Source organism: Ochotona princeps, chromosome 17, assembly GCF_030435755.1.
Source record: "Ochotona princeps isolate mOchPri1 chromosome 17, mOchPri1.hap1, whole genome shotgun sequence".
In the NCBI taxonomy this organism is placed as follows: domain Eukaryota; kingdom Metazoa; phylum Chordata; class Mammalia; order Lagomorpha; family Ochotonidae; genus Ochotona; species Ochotona princeps.
The window spans coordinates 36,732,138-36,750,604 of NC_080848.1; the positions used below are offsets into that span (position 1 = coordinate 36,732,138).

Sequence of the window (18,467 nt, forward strand, 5' to 3'; positions counted from 1 at the left end):
GAACTTCAAGAGAACACATAGATTTAATATTCTAACAGAGTTAACAGAGATGGAAGTAATTTTTAAAAATCCAACAGCAATATTTCAACTGAAAACTACACAGTGAAAAGCACAGCAGGAGGCATCATAGAGCAGGAGAGACCAAACGGAAAAAGAGGCCATTCTGAAAATACAGTTGGAGAACAGAAAGGAATCAGGAGGAATGAAGGAAATGTACAGAAACCTTGGAACAATATGCAACGTGCAACTTGTTTGCTATTGGGGTTCAAAAGGGACTTGTGAACACCAAAGAGACAATAAAAACCTGTTCCAAACTTAGACAAACATAGGACTATCCAGATACTGGAAGGTTGAAGGTCACTGTTTAGCCTCAACGTAATCACTCCCAACCCAAGACATATGATCACACTTTCCAAAGGTAAAGACAGAAAGGATTCTCAACACTGTAAGAGGAAGAAACTGAGTGAGAGAATGAAACACATAAAGTACGATCTTTTTTGACTAGAGTGTGCAACTTAACTAGAAATCAGTAACGAAAAAACGTTAGAAACTATAAATGCATGGAAATTAATATACTCCTGAACAACCAAAGAAATTAAGAAATTTAAAAAACTCTTCAAATGAATAAAAGTAGAAATACAACATGACAAGCTATGGGATACAGCAAAAGGAGTATGTACTGGGAATTTTAGAGTAATCAATGCCTGCATCGAAACAGCAGGAAGAGCTCAGATAAATAACTTATTGCTGCATGTCAAGGAGCTAGAACAACTAGGAAAACAAGAACAACCCAAATCCAAAACTCAGAGCACAAATAAATTATATGGATTAAAAAAACCCCATGAACTGAAGAGCTGTTTCTAAAATATACTATCTATTTATTTGAAAGGCAGAGAGGGGGAGATCTTCCACTGGCTGGCTCACTCCTATGTGAGTGGTAGGGGCCATCTTGCACTATTTTCTTATGCACATTAGCAGGGAGCTGGACTGCAAGTGGAGCAGTCAGGACTATAACAAACGCTCATATAGGATGTTGGCATTGTAGACAAAGGGTTTAACTCCCTGTACTGCAATGCCAGGCCTCAAAGTGCTGGTCTTTTGAAAAGATAAACAAATTGATAGTCCCTTAGCCAAGTGAAGAAAAAAAAATAAGATTCAAATACATAAAATTAGAGATGAAGGGGGCACATCACAACTGACACCACAGAAAAATGAAGGATTGTTAGAGATGACTACGAACAATGTAACTAATTTGATTATCTAGAAGAAATGGGCAAGTTCCTAGACACACATATCTTACTGAAAGAATCAGGAAGAGGAAGAAACAGAATACTTAGTAGACCAATAACAAGCAGCAAGTGTGAATCAGCAATTAAGTTTTACAACAAAAAAATCTCAGGACCAGATGGCTTCACTATAAACATTTAAAAGAGGTAACCCCAAGTCTTATAAATTATTCCAAACTAGAGGAGATAATTCTTTCCAACCTGAAAGACCTGCCATACTCTATCAACATGAATGACAAACCCAAGCACAAAAGGGACAGCTAACACGTTCTTTAATTGACATTTTCCTAAACAGTAAGGAAATTCTTTATTACCCAAAGTAGTTCCTTAGAGATCTGGGTGAAAATTGAGCCAAATTAGCCTTTCATTCAACCTATATTATTCAAAGTACCATCTCCTATCTTTCTGAGTCATAACCGGATTCTTAATGTAATGTCAGTTTTGAATGTCATGGAAAACTGGGATAAGTGGATCCAAACCAGACTGAAAAAATGATTTAGAGAAAAAAAAAACCTACAGAAAATATTATACAATGTAATGAACAAATACATAGTGAGCAACATACCTCCTGGTTGTGATCGGCATTCTTCCTCCCCACTGTCTGCCTCCTACACAGACAGAAAATGAAAAACAAAATTAAAATCTCTCATATCACAATATACAAAGTTCAATTTCATTAAGCTTTAAATGTGAGAATGTGTCATTCCTGTGTGCACTTGACTGGATTTTCTTCATAAAAAATGACTTCAATCAACATAGGCAGTTGATTCCAATAGAACTTATTCCTGGAGGAAACATTTTGCTCCCTGAATAACTTCTCTGTGGTTTCTAACATGAGCTTTGAGGGTGTGCTGCTTAGCGTCTACCTTTTAGCACTATATAAAATGATGAACATAGGGAAAAAGAAAAGCTTAAGAACAATACTGAGCCAATAGATGGTTGACACCTTGGCTAGGGCAGCCCCAGATAGATGAGCTCTGATAAAAGGATTCTTTAATCTTTTATTATTGACACATATATTTATACATAGTTACAGGGTAAATACATGTATATAATATACAATGATAAAATCAGAGGAATGATTAAATACATGTATATAATGTACAAGTGATAAAATCAAGGAGTTAGCATTTCCATTCTTCAAAGCTAGAAACCTGGACTCTTTCTAGTTAATTTGAAATACAGATTGTTGCAGACTACAGTTACCCTGCTAGGCAGAACAATGCTAGAACTGATTCCTCCTATTTAATTATATTTTGGTGTCCTTTATCAAATAAATTCCTTCTCCCATCCATTACCCTACGCTTCTCAGTCTCTCCTGACCAGTGTCCCTCTTTTTTTGTAATATCAATTTCTTTTTAAAATCTTTTTCATTTATCAATATTATTATCATTTTATGATACAGTTCCATGGCGTCCTGGGATTTCCCTTATCCCCGCCCCCTGTAATATCAATTTCTAAGTTTATACAAATGAGCAACAATACATGGCATTTGCCTTTCCCTGGGGGAAATTTAACAACAGTCCACAAATAAACTTCATTGATAAAATGCTTCTTGTGAAACAAATCACTTCTGAAAACCAACTGCACAGATTATGCCACTTCAGCTTCGAAGTGAGCAGACTTTCTGTCGCCACCAATTCTCATGAATCTAGCCTGTTAATGATTCTGCTCTTTAAAGAACAAACTGAGCAGAAGTTATCACCTGAAATTTTAAAATTATTTTTAACCTATTTATTTATTTATGTTTTTGAAAGAGTGACAATGAGAGGAGAAGAGATGAGAAAGAGAAAATCTTTCAGCTACTGGTTCACTCCCCAAATGGCAGCAACAGCTGGGGCTGGGCCAGGCCAAAGGCAAGAGCCCAGAGCTGCTTCTAGACTTCCACGTGGGTGCAGGGGCCCAAGCAGTTGGGCCATCTTTGCCGCTTTCCCAGACACATTAGCAGGGAGCTGGACTGCAAGTGGAGCAACCAGAACCTAAACCAGAAACCTCTATTTCTCTCTGGTTTCAAATAAACAAATAAAAATAATAACCAAGCTGTCTTGCTTCAAGTCCTGCAACACTGAGATACTAAATCTCATATAGAAACATGAGTAGATTGATTAGGTATTCAGATCCAGTCATGGGCACAGTGCTGACGCAGCCAAAGGTGAAGCTAACAAATGTAAAAAGAAAGAAATGAAGTATTTTTAGGCAACAGGATGACTTCATAGGATTTTAGAAAGGGTGTTAAGTCAAAATAGAAAAAGAGATGCTTTGAATTAATTGTCTGAGTGAGAAACAGCCTGATAAATGTAAGGAACGGTCAGCAGCTTGGACTATGGGGACAAAGTGGAGGTTGACAAGTGATATTTCTGTTGTGAGGAATTCTAAGATAACAATCCTATGGAGTTGTGGATTAATCATTAAATGGATATCAGATTATCCATTAGTCATTCATTTCTGTCCTTGGAAATGTGGGAAAGTGTCTGTTGGGCAGGAAAAGGGAATCTAGTAGTCTTAAGGGTGTGTACAGGTGACAGGGATGCATGAGAGAGCTATCACTAAATGTCCCATGGAGTAAGTGGGCTGTGAGTTCAGTTAGGAGAACAAGGAAGGCACAGCATGTTATCTTGGCATGGCAAAGCACTGACTCGTTTAGTTAACACCCAGAGCTTACACCGAGAGAGGTTGCAAAGTTAAATTGCAGGGGACCCTATGAGGAAAGCCAAAGAAGGCTTCTGAGAAAACAGAGCAAAGCTATAACTATGTTCCTTAGGTGTCAATATAACAATTACCTAGAGAAACCAAAGCTAAGATTTGGAAATCCACCCAATAAAAATTAGCTATTTTTTTCTAAAGCTGGAAGACATTGGTTCATGTAACCACTGATTTCCACTAGGGGGCAGACAAGTCAAAGCTTACTCTGTGGCTGACCTGAAGAAAGCAATGTGCACCCAGAAAACAATTGAAGAAAAAAAAAAATTGAGAAAAATGAGGTTCCTGCTGTTGAAAGATCATTGCCATTGCCTTCAACCCTGAGCAAGCTCTTAGCTAGCAAACCAATCTTTCACAGGAATCCTTTTAACTTTTTTGGGGGGCGGGGTACAAAATGTTTCTAAACTGAAGACTGGACCAGTGGGAAGCTAGGCACATGGCAGGTGTGGAACTGCCAACAGCAGCCCACAGTTCTGGCCAGCTTATCTTTCACATCCATCTCAGGTTCATTCTCAAAACTGCCCCGAGCCAGTGCCTAACCGCGTGTGAAATCTGGACAAGCATCTCGGGCTAGGCACCCTTTCTCCTTTTGGTCAGCTGAGAAAGTGCTTGTTCTTGACTAACTCAGATCCCTGCAGAGTCAGAGGTGAGGTGAGGCCCCCAGAGAGAGCTTTTAACATATGCTCTTGTCTTAGAAGGCTGGGGAGCTGTCCTATAGCGGGGTTGGTAGAAGTCTTCAGTTCTAACTAGGACATGGCATGGATGCTAATGCCTAAATGAAAGGGTTGAGAATTCAACCCTTTTTAAAGGCTAAGGCTAGAAACTTCTGCTTTGATCTCTTGCCAAATGTTTGTCGTTAAAGTTGCAACCTATGTAGTAGCTTGATTTTCTTACAATAGTGGAAAGTACTCTTCCTTCATGCTAATCAGTGCTAGTACCATAAGTATTTTATCACTTAAGTTTCATATATCAGGTACTTCAACTGCTAGTTAATTTCCTTATCTTGAAATTCTTGATAGCATATACTGATTAATCATCTTCCCTATTCTCTCTGGTTGCTTGCTTACTTTCCTAATACTCCTAGGATATCTTTCCTACTCATTCTACAGAAATTTGTGAAGTTTTTTCCTTTGGTCTTTCTTGAACTTCATATCTTGAAAAAAATCTCATGTTCGAGGGGCCAGTGCTATTACACAGCAGGTTAAATCCTGCCTGCAGCCTGGGCATCCCATATGGGCACCAGTTTGAGTCCTGGAGGCTCCGTTTCCAATCAGCTCCTTGCTAATGTGCCTGGGGAAGCAGATGCGGATGGTCCAGGTGTTTGGGCCCCTGCTCCCACTTGAGAGACACAGAAGCTGCTGGCATAAGCCTGGTGCAGTTCTGGCAACTGTAGCCATTAACTAGTGGGTAGGGCAGAAGATATTCTCTTTCTCTAACCCTACCTCTCTAACTTTGCCTTTTTGAATAAATCAATCGTAAAAATTATGTTCTAAATATGAGATTATTTTTACATTCCTACTCCCAGTAATTAAGTTTATAAAAGAAACTGTTGCAACCAAGTTTCCAGTATAATCCTTTTCTTCTGCCACCCTCATGCTCCTAATATATCTCATCATTTATATTTAAGGTCATTGGAATTTAGATCAACAAGCTAAATAACCTGACTTTCGTCCCTAACTCCTGGCTCTGAACTGGCCCAGCCCTGGCTGCTACAGGCATTCGGGGAATGAACCAGCTGTGGAAGATCCGTTTCTGTGCCTCCAAAATAAAATGAAAATAATAAAAATTAAATAATTTAAAACCCACTTCTTTAGTAAAGCCAAACAAAAAATTGTTTTAGAGCACTGTATTATACATATACTAATCCCATGATATTTTCATATCTGGAAAGTTGTACAGGAAATTCATAAGACATGGTTTTTGCTCTCAAATTGGTTAAAAATAAAATGATAATAATGGTTAGATGTGTAATGTAAAGAAGTAAAATCAAGGGGGCAGCATTGTGGAACAATAAACCTACCACCTGTGACAGTGGCATCCCCTATGGATGCCAGTTTGTTTCCCTGCTGTTGTGCTTTCAGTCCAGCTCCCTGCTGATGGCCTGGGAAAAAGCAGCCTACGATGGCTAAGATGGCCCAAGTGCTTTGGCCCCTGCTACCGTTGATGAACCCTGATGAAGTTTCTCACTCCTGGTTTTAGCATGGCCCAGATCTTTGTTTTGTGCTTTTTTAAAAAATGATTATTTGAAAAGCAGAGATGACAAAGAAGAGGGTGGAAAACCTGTTGGTTCACTCCTCAAATGTCTGTAACAGCTGGGGCTAGGCCGGACAAAGCCAAGAACCCAGGATTTCATCTGGGTCTCCCATGTGGATGACAGGGACCCTTTTACTTGGGCTGTCACTTGTTGTATTCCCAAGCACATCAGCAGGAAACTGGATCTGAAGCTGAGTATCAGGGACTCTAGCAAGCATTCCAATATGGTATGTGGGCATCCATGCAATGGCTTAACCTGTTGCAGCACAACACCCACCTGTTCCTGTTTTATACTTTGAAAAGTTAGTGTGAGAAAATCAAGATTGTTCCTATATGGCTGTTAGCACTCTTAAAATTACTTCAAATGAATATTCCACAGAAAGATGGGACATTCTTCCTTAGAATTACATGCACATTCAAAGTTATTTCTTAAGTGTTTCTGGGCACTGTGCTGTACATAGGAGATAAAATGAATCCAGCATCAACCTGAGTCTGATGAAAGAGGCAACCAAATAACCACAGGAAAAATGAAACTGCACCCCTGAATTGTCAAGATGTACAATAGCGCTATAACATCTACTACGTATACACAATGGCAGCATGGGCCTGGCCTAGCTCTAACGCTGTCTGCAGTAAAAACCCTTATTTCCCACTAGAAAGTATTCCTCAAGGATTCCTTTCACTCATCATTGTATCACTAAATGCTTAATAAGGCATTTCCATTGGATTTCTGCCACAAAGAAGGCTGTGCTAGAGATGACCTCAAACAGAGGCTATTAATGTTGACTTTAGATTTTAAATCATAAACAAGCCAACTGCAAAACTAGTGAGAAAGAAAAGGGCTTCAGCAGATGTGAAAGAGACGAGATTAAACCTGCCCCTTGCAGCTCCTTTCTTCCCAAGGGTCCATGGACTGCACAGCAGTTTCTGATTCCACAGTTGGGGGGGTCAACACTGAGAACTTCCATTTTTTTTTCATATACTGTTTACAAGCATCTGAGAGCCCATTCAAAATTCCTAACATTGGGCTTGGCAGCGTGGCCTAGTGGCTAAGGTCCTTGCCTTGATCCCATATGGCCGCTGGTTCTAATCCCGGCAGCTCTACTTCCTCTCTATCTCTCCTCCTCTCAGTATATCTGACTTTGTAATAAAAATAAAATAAATCTTTAAAAAAAATTCCTAACATTTCAAATAATTTTTCTTGGCATCACATCTCAGAGAAATGCCTCAGTGACTTGGTTCTAGGAAAGGTATCATAGACCCAAGGTCTTGCATCTTCCTCAACTGGGCTTTCTTGAAGTCCTGTTCTTCCCACAATTACTTTCTTCCTTACATTATAATCCCATATATTCATATTTTACTCTAATTTACCCTAATTTAGTAAGAGTAAAGCATCTAATAGATTCTTTTTTTTAAGATTTATTTTTTTTATTGGAAAAGCAGATTTACAGAAAGAAGCAGAAACAAAGATCTTCCGTCCACCTGCTCACTCCACAAATGGCCACGACAGCTGGAACTGAGCCAATCCAAAGCCAGGGACCAGAAGGTCCCAGGTCCTCCCGGTCTCTCATACGGGTTCAGAGTCCCAAGGCTTTGGGCCATCCTCCATTGTGTTCCCAGGCCATAGTAGGGAGCTGGATGGGAAGTGGAGCAGCCAGGACACAAACTGGCACCCCTTGCAAGGGGCAAGATTAGCTAGTTGAGCAACTGTGCCAGGCTCTAATAGGTTCTTTACAATGGTATTTGAACAAACGAGTCCTTGAAGCAAACAGATCATGAAGAATGTTTCTAAGTAAAGTAAGGAAAACATGAGTAAGCACTTAAAAAAAATTTTTTTAACTATAGAGGAAGAAAACTTCTTATTTATTACATGGTATTTAAGAACTTAAAAACAGGGCCCGGCGCAATAGCCTAGCAGCTAAAGTCCTCACCTTGAATGCATGGGGATCCCATATGGGCACTGGTTCTAATCCCGGAGGCCCCGCTTCCCATCCAGCTCCCTGCTTGTGGCCTGGGAAAGCAGTATAGTCCAAAGTCTCGGGACCCTGTACTTGTGCATGGGAGACCAGGAAAAAGTTCCTGGCTCCTGGCTTCGGATTGGCTCAGCTCCAGCCTTTGTGGTCACTTGGGGAGTGAATGATTGGATGGAAGATCTTCCTCTCTTGTCTCTCCTCCTCCCTGTATATCTTTTTTTCCAATAAAAATAAATAGATCTTAAAAAAGAACTTAAAAACAAACCAACTAGCCAAACAATAAAGAATATTTATATGTCTTATAGCTTATACATTTTAGAATTCATCATTAGAAACTGGAAACGAGTTCAACATTAACTTGGATAAAACTTTAGCTAAGGAAGAGCAAAGGCTGTATTTTAAAAGATCATAGATAGGATCAGAAGCAGCGGTTCCCTATCATTCAAGCTATTTTATATTTTGAATCAAAGATGTTGCTACCTTCTTATTCACTAGCCAATTCCCTTCAGCATCTTTATGTCACTTACCAGGTTGGTCAGCTGAGACTGGCATTTAGTTAACAACCTTTATTACATGAAGCACATTTTAAGTGGTGTATATTTCTAGAAACAGAAAATTTATTTTGCTTTTTTAAAAGATTAATTAATTTATTTGGAAAATAAGAGTTAAAGAGAAAAAGATCTTCCATCAGCTGGTCCACTTCCCAGATGGCTGCAAAGGCCAGCGCTGGGTCAGGATGAAGGCGAGAGCCAGGCGTTTCATCTAGGTCTCCCACGGAGCGGCAGAGACCCAAACATCTGAGCCATCTTCTACTGCTTTTCCTGGGCAGTTAGCAAGAAGCTGCACCAGCAATGGGGATTAGCACCCAGATGAGACGCCAGTGTCAGAGGCAGCAGCTTTAGCTGCAATGCCACAACACTAGCACCTAGATACGGAAACTATCTGTTCAAGTAATATATAATCACTGAAAGAAAGCTTCATATGAATCATATTTTTACTTTTCTTTTATCTGATTCTAGTCTTCCCCAACTCTCATTTCCACAGAAACACCTATAATGGATAATACAGAGTTCTCAGCTTTGGAAAAAACCTGGCTGTGGTTCTGCCAGAAAATCACAATGAGATCTAAGGTTGGCTATAATTATCACTAGTAAAACATGGCTAATCATGACTGCCTAATAACATTTCCAGCATACTATGCTGTTGTGTTGGTATTAATCATGAACTTACTACATGCTTATAAAAACCAAAGACTTCAGGAGGGACACCAAACAATTTCTATCAGCTTATCTTTGAAATTTATTTATTTAAAAATTTATTTAATTTTATTGGAAAGTCAGATATACAGAGAGGAGGAGGGACAGAGAGGAAAATCTTCTGTCCGATGATTCACTCCCCAAGTGACTGCAATGGCCGGGGCTGAGCCGATCTGAAACCAGGAGCCAGGAACTTCTTCTGGGTCTCCCACACGGGTGCAGGGTCCCAAGGCTTTGGGCTATTCTCTACTGCTTTCCCAGGACACAAGCAGGGAGCTGGATGGGAAGCGGGGCCTCTGGGACATGAAACAGTGCCCACATGGGATCCTGGTGCGTGCAAGGCAAGGACTTTACCCGATAAGCTAAAGTGCCGGGCCCTATCTTTGAAATTTAAGAGAGTCCCTGAAACAGTTGTGGGGAATGAAATACTTCAGTTCTACTCCACTGAAAAATGAATGGCGTTTTCTACACAGTTGAGAAGTAAAACAGACTGTAATTCATAAAATTTATTCATTATAAAAATAAGGAAAATCTGCTTTTATTAAACATATGTTTAATGTGATAGATATGCAAAAATGTGATACATATGATAAACACCTTTCATGTGATAAATTCAAACAAACATGTTGTAAATTTTAAGACACATTGCATTGACACAATGTGTTGATTTCGTGGCAGTTTAAGAATATGAGATACATATGCATTTCTAGCACATGTGATTACAAAGTTACAGAGAATCTTTCCAGGACAGCAGAAGCAGAAGGACTCTGACATTTTGTGCTAGGCCAGCATCCCTCACATTTCTCAGGCACTGCCACTCCACACTGGGCCACCCGTAAGCTACGTTAGTCCCTACAGGGACTGCCTTCCCACCCTGGTCTGCATCCAGCACCAGAGGATCTTAGCGGATGATCCCCTTTCCCAGCTTGGCCTCCAAGATCCCACCTTGGGCTTTGTGCTTACCCACAGACAGAGGTGCTTTGCTTAGTCCTATCTGGTGGCTTCTGCACTGAATAGGTGCAGAAAGGGAAGAAAAGTGTTTTATTCTGGGGGCTAATACCACAAATACAGACAAAGGTAACTACAGCCAGTAACTACAGCAAGTATCTTCCTTGATGGTTATCTGTCAGGGGCTCTGTCCAATTCAAATGTTCACTGAGCAACTGTGTACAAAGACCACCCTGAATTCAGTGAAACTGTGTATGTATCCCTCCAAGAGCTTATTTTGTGACTGTGTTACCCACAATATCCCTACTTATTACTCACATTTTTTTCAGTAATAAAATATAACCCTGAAATGGACTGAACAATAGAGAAAAGTGTCATCTTAGATGAAAAGCTTCAGTGGATGAACTTTATTAAAAATGAAGGGTTTTTTTTTCAACTTTCTGTTTTTTCATCCTGTTAGCATTGTTCTCAGGCTAATGTGGCTCCAAGATGATTGCCACAATCATATATTCATTGATAGTCACCTGAAGAAAATAGTTCTTTCTCTGTTTTATTTTGAAGTACAAGGAAAATGCCTTAGAACCTCTAGCATCTCAATCTCTCTGTCCTGAACTGGGTCACATGTTCATGCCTGAGCCAACCCAACCAGCTAGGTGTAATTAGCTTTCATCGGCTGAGGTTGGGCCAGTTTTCCTTGAGGTATTTGGCTACTGCATCTGTAGTCATGCAATGGTATACAACTTTGAATTGATATGCAAAGAACATTTTTTTTGCCTGTGCTTCATTAATTCCTTTTCTGTTGATGATAATAATATCTGGATTTTCTTGGAGGAAGCCATCTTTTTCCTAGTCTTCTGTTAGAACCACTGAAGAAAAGGTATCTCTTTTAGCAATGCTGATGAACAGCTAGAGTTGTAGATGTCTGCTTTCACTGCTTCCTAGGGAGATTTTTCACAAGAATAAAACCAACACAGAAAAAAAAGCAGAAGCACATGGTAAAGAGAGATTATGCCTACGAAATAATTTGAGGCAATCAATCCGATTATACTTAAAGCAAGTCCCTTATACTTGCCAGTTACATGAGCTAGCAAACAACTTTTATTTTCCTACTTAGCCAGTTCCTATTACTCTCAACCAAAAGTCCTGACAAATATATTGGGTACCTCATTTTTCTATCTGCATAATCAAGAAGGTGAGAAAGAAAGAAACATGCTTCCATTTTACAGGTAGGAGGAATTAAAATATCTAAAGGTTAAATGACAGCTTGTATGGTTGACCCTCAAGAATATTTTGTTCTTTTTGTAAACTAAAAAATCCAACACAGATTAAATAATAATACTTACACACACTCAGCAAAATGTTTCTAAATGCTTCAGAATTCAGTCGCAGGTGAAAAGATCAGATGGCATGCTTTAAGCAATATGAGCAAGTTGCATTGCCTCTAATACTCTAACATGACTCAAACGTTCACATACAGAGAATGTACTGCTTTCTGTATTATATACTAACTTTATGCCCTGCAAGTATCTTCCTTGATGGTTATCTGTCAGGGGCTCTGTCCAATTCAAGGGTTCAAGACTGACACTGCATGGCTGCAAATCAGGTTTTTGTTCAACCTGTCCTTGAATCATTTCCTCATACTGATCTGGTTTTTCTGTGTTCAGATAGTAAGTCCTGGTCAGAGAGACGTCATCATTGTCCTGCCCACATAAGAGGAACTGTCATGGGCAAGGCCACAGTACTTACATGGTGTCTGAGTTTTAAACACCTATTATTATAGACTTTGTCCTGCCACATGATATGAATGAAACAAGGAAACTATAATTTGGCCAGAGGTCATAGTCCCAAAGTTAGGTTTAGTTCCTATCCAATAAACCAGGAAGTACTGCTATTTACCTCTAGCCTGTAACTTTTAAAACATGGAACCAGAGTAATTATGTATGCCAAATATTTTAATAATCCCTTTCTGTACACATTAGTTTTTTAGATGTTATATTAAAACATTTTCTGAATTGAAACATTTGGAAAAGTTTAATAAAAAAAATATATTTGAGGAGCTGGTGTGGTGGCTTATCTAGCTACACTCTGCCTGTAATACTGTAGCATCAGTATGGGCACTAGTTTGAGTCCCAGCAGCTCCATAAATTTTTTAAAAAGATTTATTTATTTTAATTGGAAAGCCAGATTTATAGAGAGGAGCAGAGACAAAGATCTTCTGCCCACTGATTCACTCCCCAAGCGGCCACGATGGCCAGAACTGAGCTGACCCAAAGCCAGAAGCCAGGAACTTCTTCCAGGTGTCCCATATGGGCACAAACGGGATTAGAACTGGTGCTCATATGGGATCATGGTGCGTGCAAGGCGAGGATTTAGCCTCTAGGCTACTGTGCCAGGTCCAATGAATATACCTTTAAAAGAAAAAAAAAGACTTTTTAAAAGACTCTTGGGGACAACACAATGGCTCAATTGGTTAATCTTCCAAGCACCAGCATCCAATATGGGTACCAGTTCATTTACCAGCTGCTCTCTTTAGTGGAGGCAGGTCCAAGGTGCAGCCATTCAGGGAGTGAACCAGTGGATGGTAGATCTTTCTCTCTGTCTCTCCTTCTTTTTGTAAATCTGCTTTTCTAATGAAAATAAATAGATCTTAAAAAAAAAAAAAGTAAGGACTCTCCACCTAGAAATGACAAACAGCACTACTATTTCACTTGCCTAAACAGGCACATGACCATTTCCAATTCTCAAGTATGTCATTCCACAAGAATGTAGGAGAAGGCCAACCAGAACCAGAAATGTTGGTAAACATAAATGACTATCACTGTCATCAAGAAGGACAGCATATTAAATAAGATGTTGCTGTCAGCAATTAAGAAAAAACAAACAAAATGTTCAGGGTTATCATTACTAGTAAATTCAAGGCGGATTCAGAATTGCAATGGTGTTGTTGAAGCTCTTTTTTAGTTTCTCTCTTTTGACTCTACTTTTTTGTTACTCTTAGGCAGACAGTCTCCGTGTAATAAGACGACCAGCAAACACACCAAGCAGTATCATCATCTTGATCAGAGTGCAGAAAAGAAACAATCCTATTTACTGCCAGCATCTGTATCAATCCCTTAAACTGATATTGACTGATTCTACCTGGGTCCTGCTACCATGGTATCCAGAGAAAAGGGGCACTTTGATTTATCAGCTTGACACAGATCAACTGGGATAGCAACATCCAGCTGCAGAAAAGCAGGTCCAAGTGGTTTTCATCCCTGTCAGAACCACATGGAGTAAAGCAGATACAGATACAGATCTTTTCCAAAAGGAAAAGATACAGACTGTACCAAAAAAGTAGCAGCTATCTACACAGAGCACCCTATTTTTCCACTTCCTCCGTCATTCCCTTTAACTCTGAGGACATGCGTGAGAGTTAATTCTGTAAATATAAGTCCATGTGGATTTGGCTTTCATACTACAAACTGCTGCTGATGTTAAGCCATATATGTTGTAAAAACACACTAGAGAATACATATGGGTAAATCGTAGGACAAAATTCCCTTAAATTCTTTTGCATAAGACATTTTTGAGTACAAATCCAGGTAGTTTACAAGGACATTCCTTTTTCACAGAATCAATGATCTTTTAGACACCTAAATAAATAATAATAGAAAAACATTATTAGGTTTCTCAGAGGGAAGCAGTCCAAAGAGAAGTGACTTGCCGAGATCAGACAATATGTTATAATGCTAGGATCTGAATACAGGTCTGATTCTTTCCTTGGTAGACAGAGGATGAAATGGGAGCAGGCATTTGTCTACTACCTTCTAAGGGCAGCGGTTTTTGTTTGTTCACAGGTGTAACTCAAGCAACTCGCACAGTGTTGGGTACATGCTTATTAAGTGGGTATTGAAGAAGCCCAAGGATTAAGCTTTTGTGTTGTAAGTAATAGTTAGCAATAATAAAATAAATTTGGTTTTTCCACTTTGTCCAACTTCTAAAATTTGGGTAAACACAATTCTAGAGGAATGAAATGATCAGCTTCCAGGAAGATCCAGGAAACACACATTGTGATTTGGTACATTTCTCAATTGAGTTTTTTGAAGCTAGCAGGTAAAAAAAAATACAATGAGGGGCCCAGTGGCATGGCCTAGCAGCTAAAGTCCTTGCCTTGAACACGCCGGGATCCCACATGGGCACCGGTTCTAATCCCGGCAGCTCCACTTCCCATCCAGCTCCCTGCTTGTGGCCTGGGAAAGCAGCTGAGGATGGCCCAAAGCCTTGGGACTCTGCACCCGCGTGGGAGACCTGGAAGAGGTTCCTGGATCCCGGCTTCGGATCGGCACAGCACGTGCCATCGTGCTCACTTGGGGAGTGAATCATCAGACGGAAAATCTTCCTCTCTGTCTCTCCTCCCCTCTGTATATCTGACTTTGTAATAAAAATAAATAAATCTTAAAAAAATGAAAGAACACAGGCTTAAAAAACAAAATAAGTATAGAAAAGGCAGTTATAACTATGGCTATTTTTCTAGCTCAACTTGAGTCTATATCAATTAGCTTTTTAGTAGTGCTTACAACACATAAATCACTTTAAAGAAGATAATTACATAAGGTAGATTTCTGTTTATCTTCCTCAACGACTGGATAAAGCCTTATTTCTAGTTGCTTCTTTATTCACCTAACACTTTGTTCCTTCCACCAGAAAGGACCATTTAGTTCAGGACTTCACTTAGAGCATTCAGTGACAGAAAAGACAGCATTGCAAGTAGAATCATCATACTGGACAGGAGATAAGCTAAGATACAAGACTTGATTTATCTCAGTGGAATTCACTACCTGTGAATCATTTCACTCCACAAGTCTTTGATAAGTTCAGTAGGTGAACTTAAATCCTACTGACTACATAAGAAACTGTTAATTTTCCTTTTGTTTTTTTTTTTTTTTTAAATCTCAGCCTCAGGGCTAGCACTGTAGTGCAACAGTTTAAGCTGCCTCCTGCAAGGCCCAGGCCATATATTGGTGCCAGTTCAGGTCCCTACTGTTCCACTTCTGACCCAGCTCCCTGCTAATGGCCTAGGCGAGCAACTAAAGACGGCTCAGTGCTTGGGCCCTGCATCCGTCTGGGAGGCCCAGAAGCAGCTTTGAGCTCCTGACTTCAGACTAATACAATCTCCGCTATTTTAGTTATTTGGGGAGTGAACCAGTTGATAAAAGGTCTTTCTCCTCTTTGCCTTTCAGACAAGTATATAAATAAATCTTTCTCTCTCTTTTTAATATTATTTTATTTTTATTGGAAAGCCAAATATACAGAGACAAGGAGAGACACAGAGGAAGATCTTCCATCCGCTGATTCACTCCCCAAGTGAGCCGCAATGGTCGCAGCTGAGCTGTGCCTGTCTGAAGCCAGGAGCCCAGAGTCTCTTCCGGGTCTCCCACGCAGGTTCAGGGTCCCAAGGCTTTGGGCTGTTCTCAACTGCTTTCTCGGACCACAAGCAGAGAGCTGGATGGGAAGTGGGGCTGCAGGGATTAGAACAGGTATCCATATGGTATCCCAGCTTGCATGCAAGGCGAGGACTTTAACCACTAGGCTATCGTGCTGGGCCCATAAATAAATCTTAAAACAAAAATCACAGCCTCTTACATTATTAATCTACACTAAAAAGTGAAACACAAAGCAAAGACTTTCCAGATAGGGTCTGAATCCACACTGTATATTTTTAGAATAGATTCCCACCCACTCAGAACTCCCCGGGCACTCATAGGCTTTAGTCCCTCTTCCTGGTTCCACAAAAAGAATCAACAGAAATGTATGCTTTAAAGAAGTTAAAAAATAAAAACTAGTGTGGTAGCCAAAAACTAAAGTTCTTGCCTTGCACCCGCCAGGATCCCATATGGGCGTTGGTTGGTGTCCGGCGGCCCCTCTTCCCATGCAGCTCCCTGCTTGTGGCCTGGGAAAGCAGTCGGGGATGGCCTAAAGCTTTGGGACCCTGCACCTGTGTGGGGAATCCAGAAGAGGCTCTGAACTCCTGGCTTCATTGAGGTCGTTTGGAGAGTGAATCAGCAGACGGAAGGACTTCCTTTCTGTCTCTTCTCCACTATGTTTATCTTACTTTCCAATAAAACAGAAATCTTTAAAAAAATAAAATAAAAATAAAAACCAGGTAGTGAGCATCCCTATATGCAAGTGATATGACAAACTCTAGAGTGAAAGAGACAATACATTTTCTGTATATGAATTATTAAAAAATCTTAAATCAGAAGATTCTGGTTTCTAGGTCTAGGAAATATCTCACTGTATGACGAAATTCATGGTATTTAACACTTTTATAAGTTAGAACAATCTAAGAAAAGCCGTTTTGAGGAAAACATTATTAACATTTCAAATACTGCCAACAACTAAGCTTGATCAACCTGAAGCTTTGCTTGGCAGTATAATTACATACATTAGTTACCTCGCACTGTGGGAAAGAGATACACAGACATTTCCAAGCAACTGACTACATTCTGTGGAGTTTCCTGCTAATGATAAAATGCTCTCACTGGTATATGTGAAAAGCCAGCCTCAAAGCAAAACCACAGCTAAGGTGAAAACAAGAAGCCCTTCCTCAGCTTCCATTTCTATTTACAAATGACACTGGTAAGATTAGCCCTTCAGAACAATGTTTCTCTACCAGTTGACATGGCTAGATTCTTAAAGTCCAGTAGTGCTGGCTAGGTAAGTAATGCTCATGTGACTTACAGATTGTTGCAGTTTTAGTGTATGTGCTGCCGAAGTAAGCACTCATGTGACTTACAGATGAGAGCGCTACTTCATGGGCCACAATGAGTGGGCGGGTCTTAATAGAACATCTGAACCCTTCAGATTGTTAAGACTCTAACAGTAGGTAACATTTAATTAAACATTACAATATGCCATGCCTTAACCTAAACTGTGTAGGTATTATCTAAGCATTTGCTCTTCTGGAAAACCACACAAAATAGATACACAACTCATTATTTCCATTGGTGTGTGTGTGAAGTAAACAAGACAGAAAAGAGAACTCACCCAGAGCCACAGCTTCTTCACCACTGCATCACACTGCCTTTGGTTAATTTCTCTTTTTATTATGAGCTCCATTCCCTGATGAGTGTCTTCCCCAAATGAAATCACAGCAATATAGAGCCCTATCTATAGCTAAAACAGGTAAATTTAATAGTAAGTAAGTAAATATGCCAGAGACCCATTCTCTATAATAAAGCCAAGTCGTTCTTTTTAAAATGTCAACCTGGTCATTTCTAGCCAAAAAATCTTCAATGGTTTTTTTCATCATCTAAGAAATAGACACAAAGATTCTTCATCTGGCTTAGCAGATTCTCTACCATCTATACTTTGCTGACTACCCAGTACTCTCTTGTTTCCTCACTTACTTTTTTTGCTCCAGCCTCACCAGCCGCCTTCCAGTTGCTCAATCACACCAGTTTCCTGACCTCTAAGATTTTCCTTCCATAGGTTCCCCACCCAACTTGTCCCTGGTTGACTCTGAGGAATCATGCAGAATACAAATCAAAACATTATTTTCCCAAGGTAGCTTTGCTTATTGACCACTAACCTTTTCTTCTTTCTCGCCTAAACCAAGTCAAGTCCCTTCTTGCATTATCTTCACAGTATGGTATATATCTCTTTGTAGAATTTATCATAGTTTTAAAATTTACTACAAAATTAGTTATTTAATGCCAGCAATCTCCACTGGAACACAAGTATCAAAGGGAACAATCTTGTCTCTCATCTGCGCCCCAACAAAGAGTTCAATGTCTAGAATATAGGAGGTACTCTGTACATATTTAGTTTAAAAGATTTATTTATTTGAAAGTCACAGGGAGATCTTCCTTCTGCTGATTTAATCTCCAGATGGATATTAATGGCCAAGGCTGGGTAAAGCTGAAGCCAGGAGCCTGGAGCTCCATCTAGGTTTTCCAATGAGTGTCAAGGGGACCAACTACTTTTGGGCTGCCTTCCCAGGCCCATCAGCAGGGAGCTAGAATGGAAACAGAGAAGCCAAGATTCCGGTATGGAAGCCAGCATTGCAG

General features: G+C 39.9%; 1 protein-coding gene across 1 annotated transcript in view; it reads right to left on the bottom strand.

The window, feature by feature from the left end:
- Positions 1-18,467, bottom strand: part of SSH2 (slingshot protein phosphatase 2) — a 225,664-nt gene that overhangs the window by 139,264 nt on the left and 67,933 nt on the right. Inside the window, exon 3 of the mRNA XM_058675962.1 lies at positions 1,848-1,894. Coding sequence (XP_058531945.1) covers positions 1,848-1,894 — 47 coding nt within the window. The remainder of the gene's footprint in view (positions 1-1,847; positions 1,895-18,467) is intronic.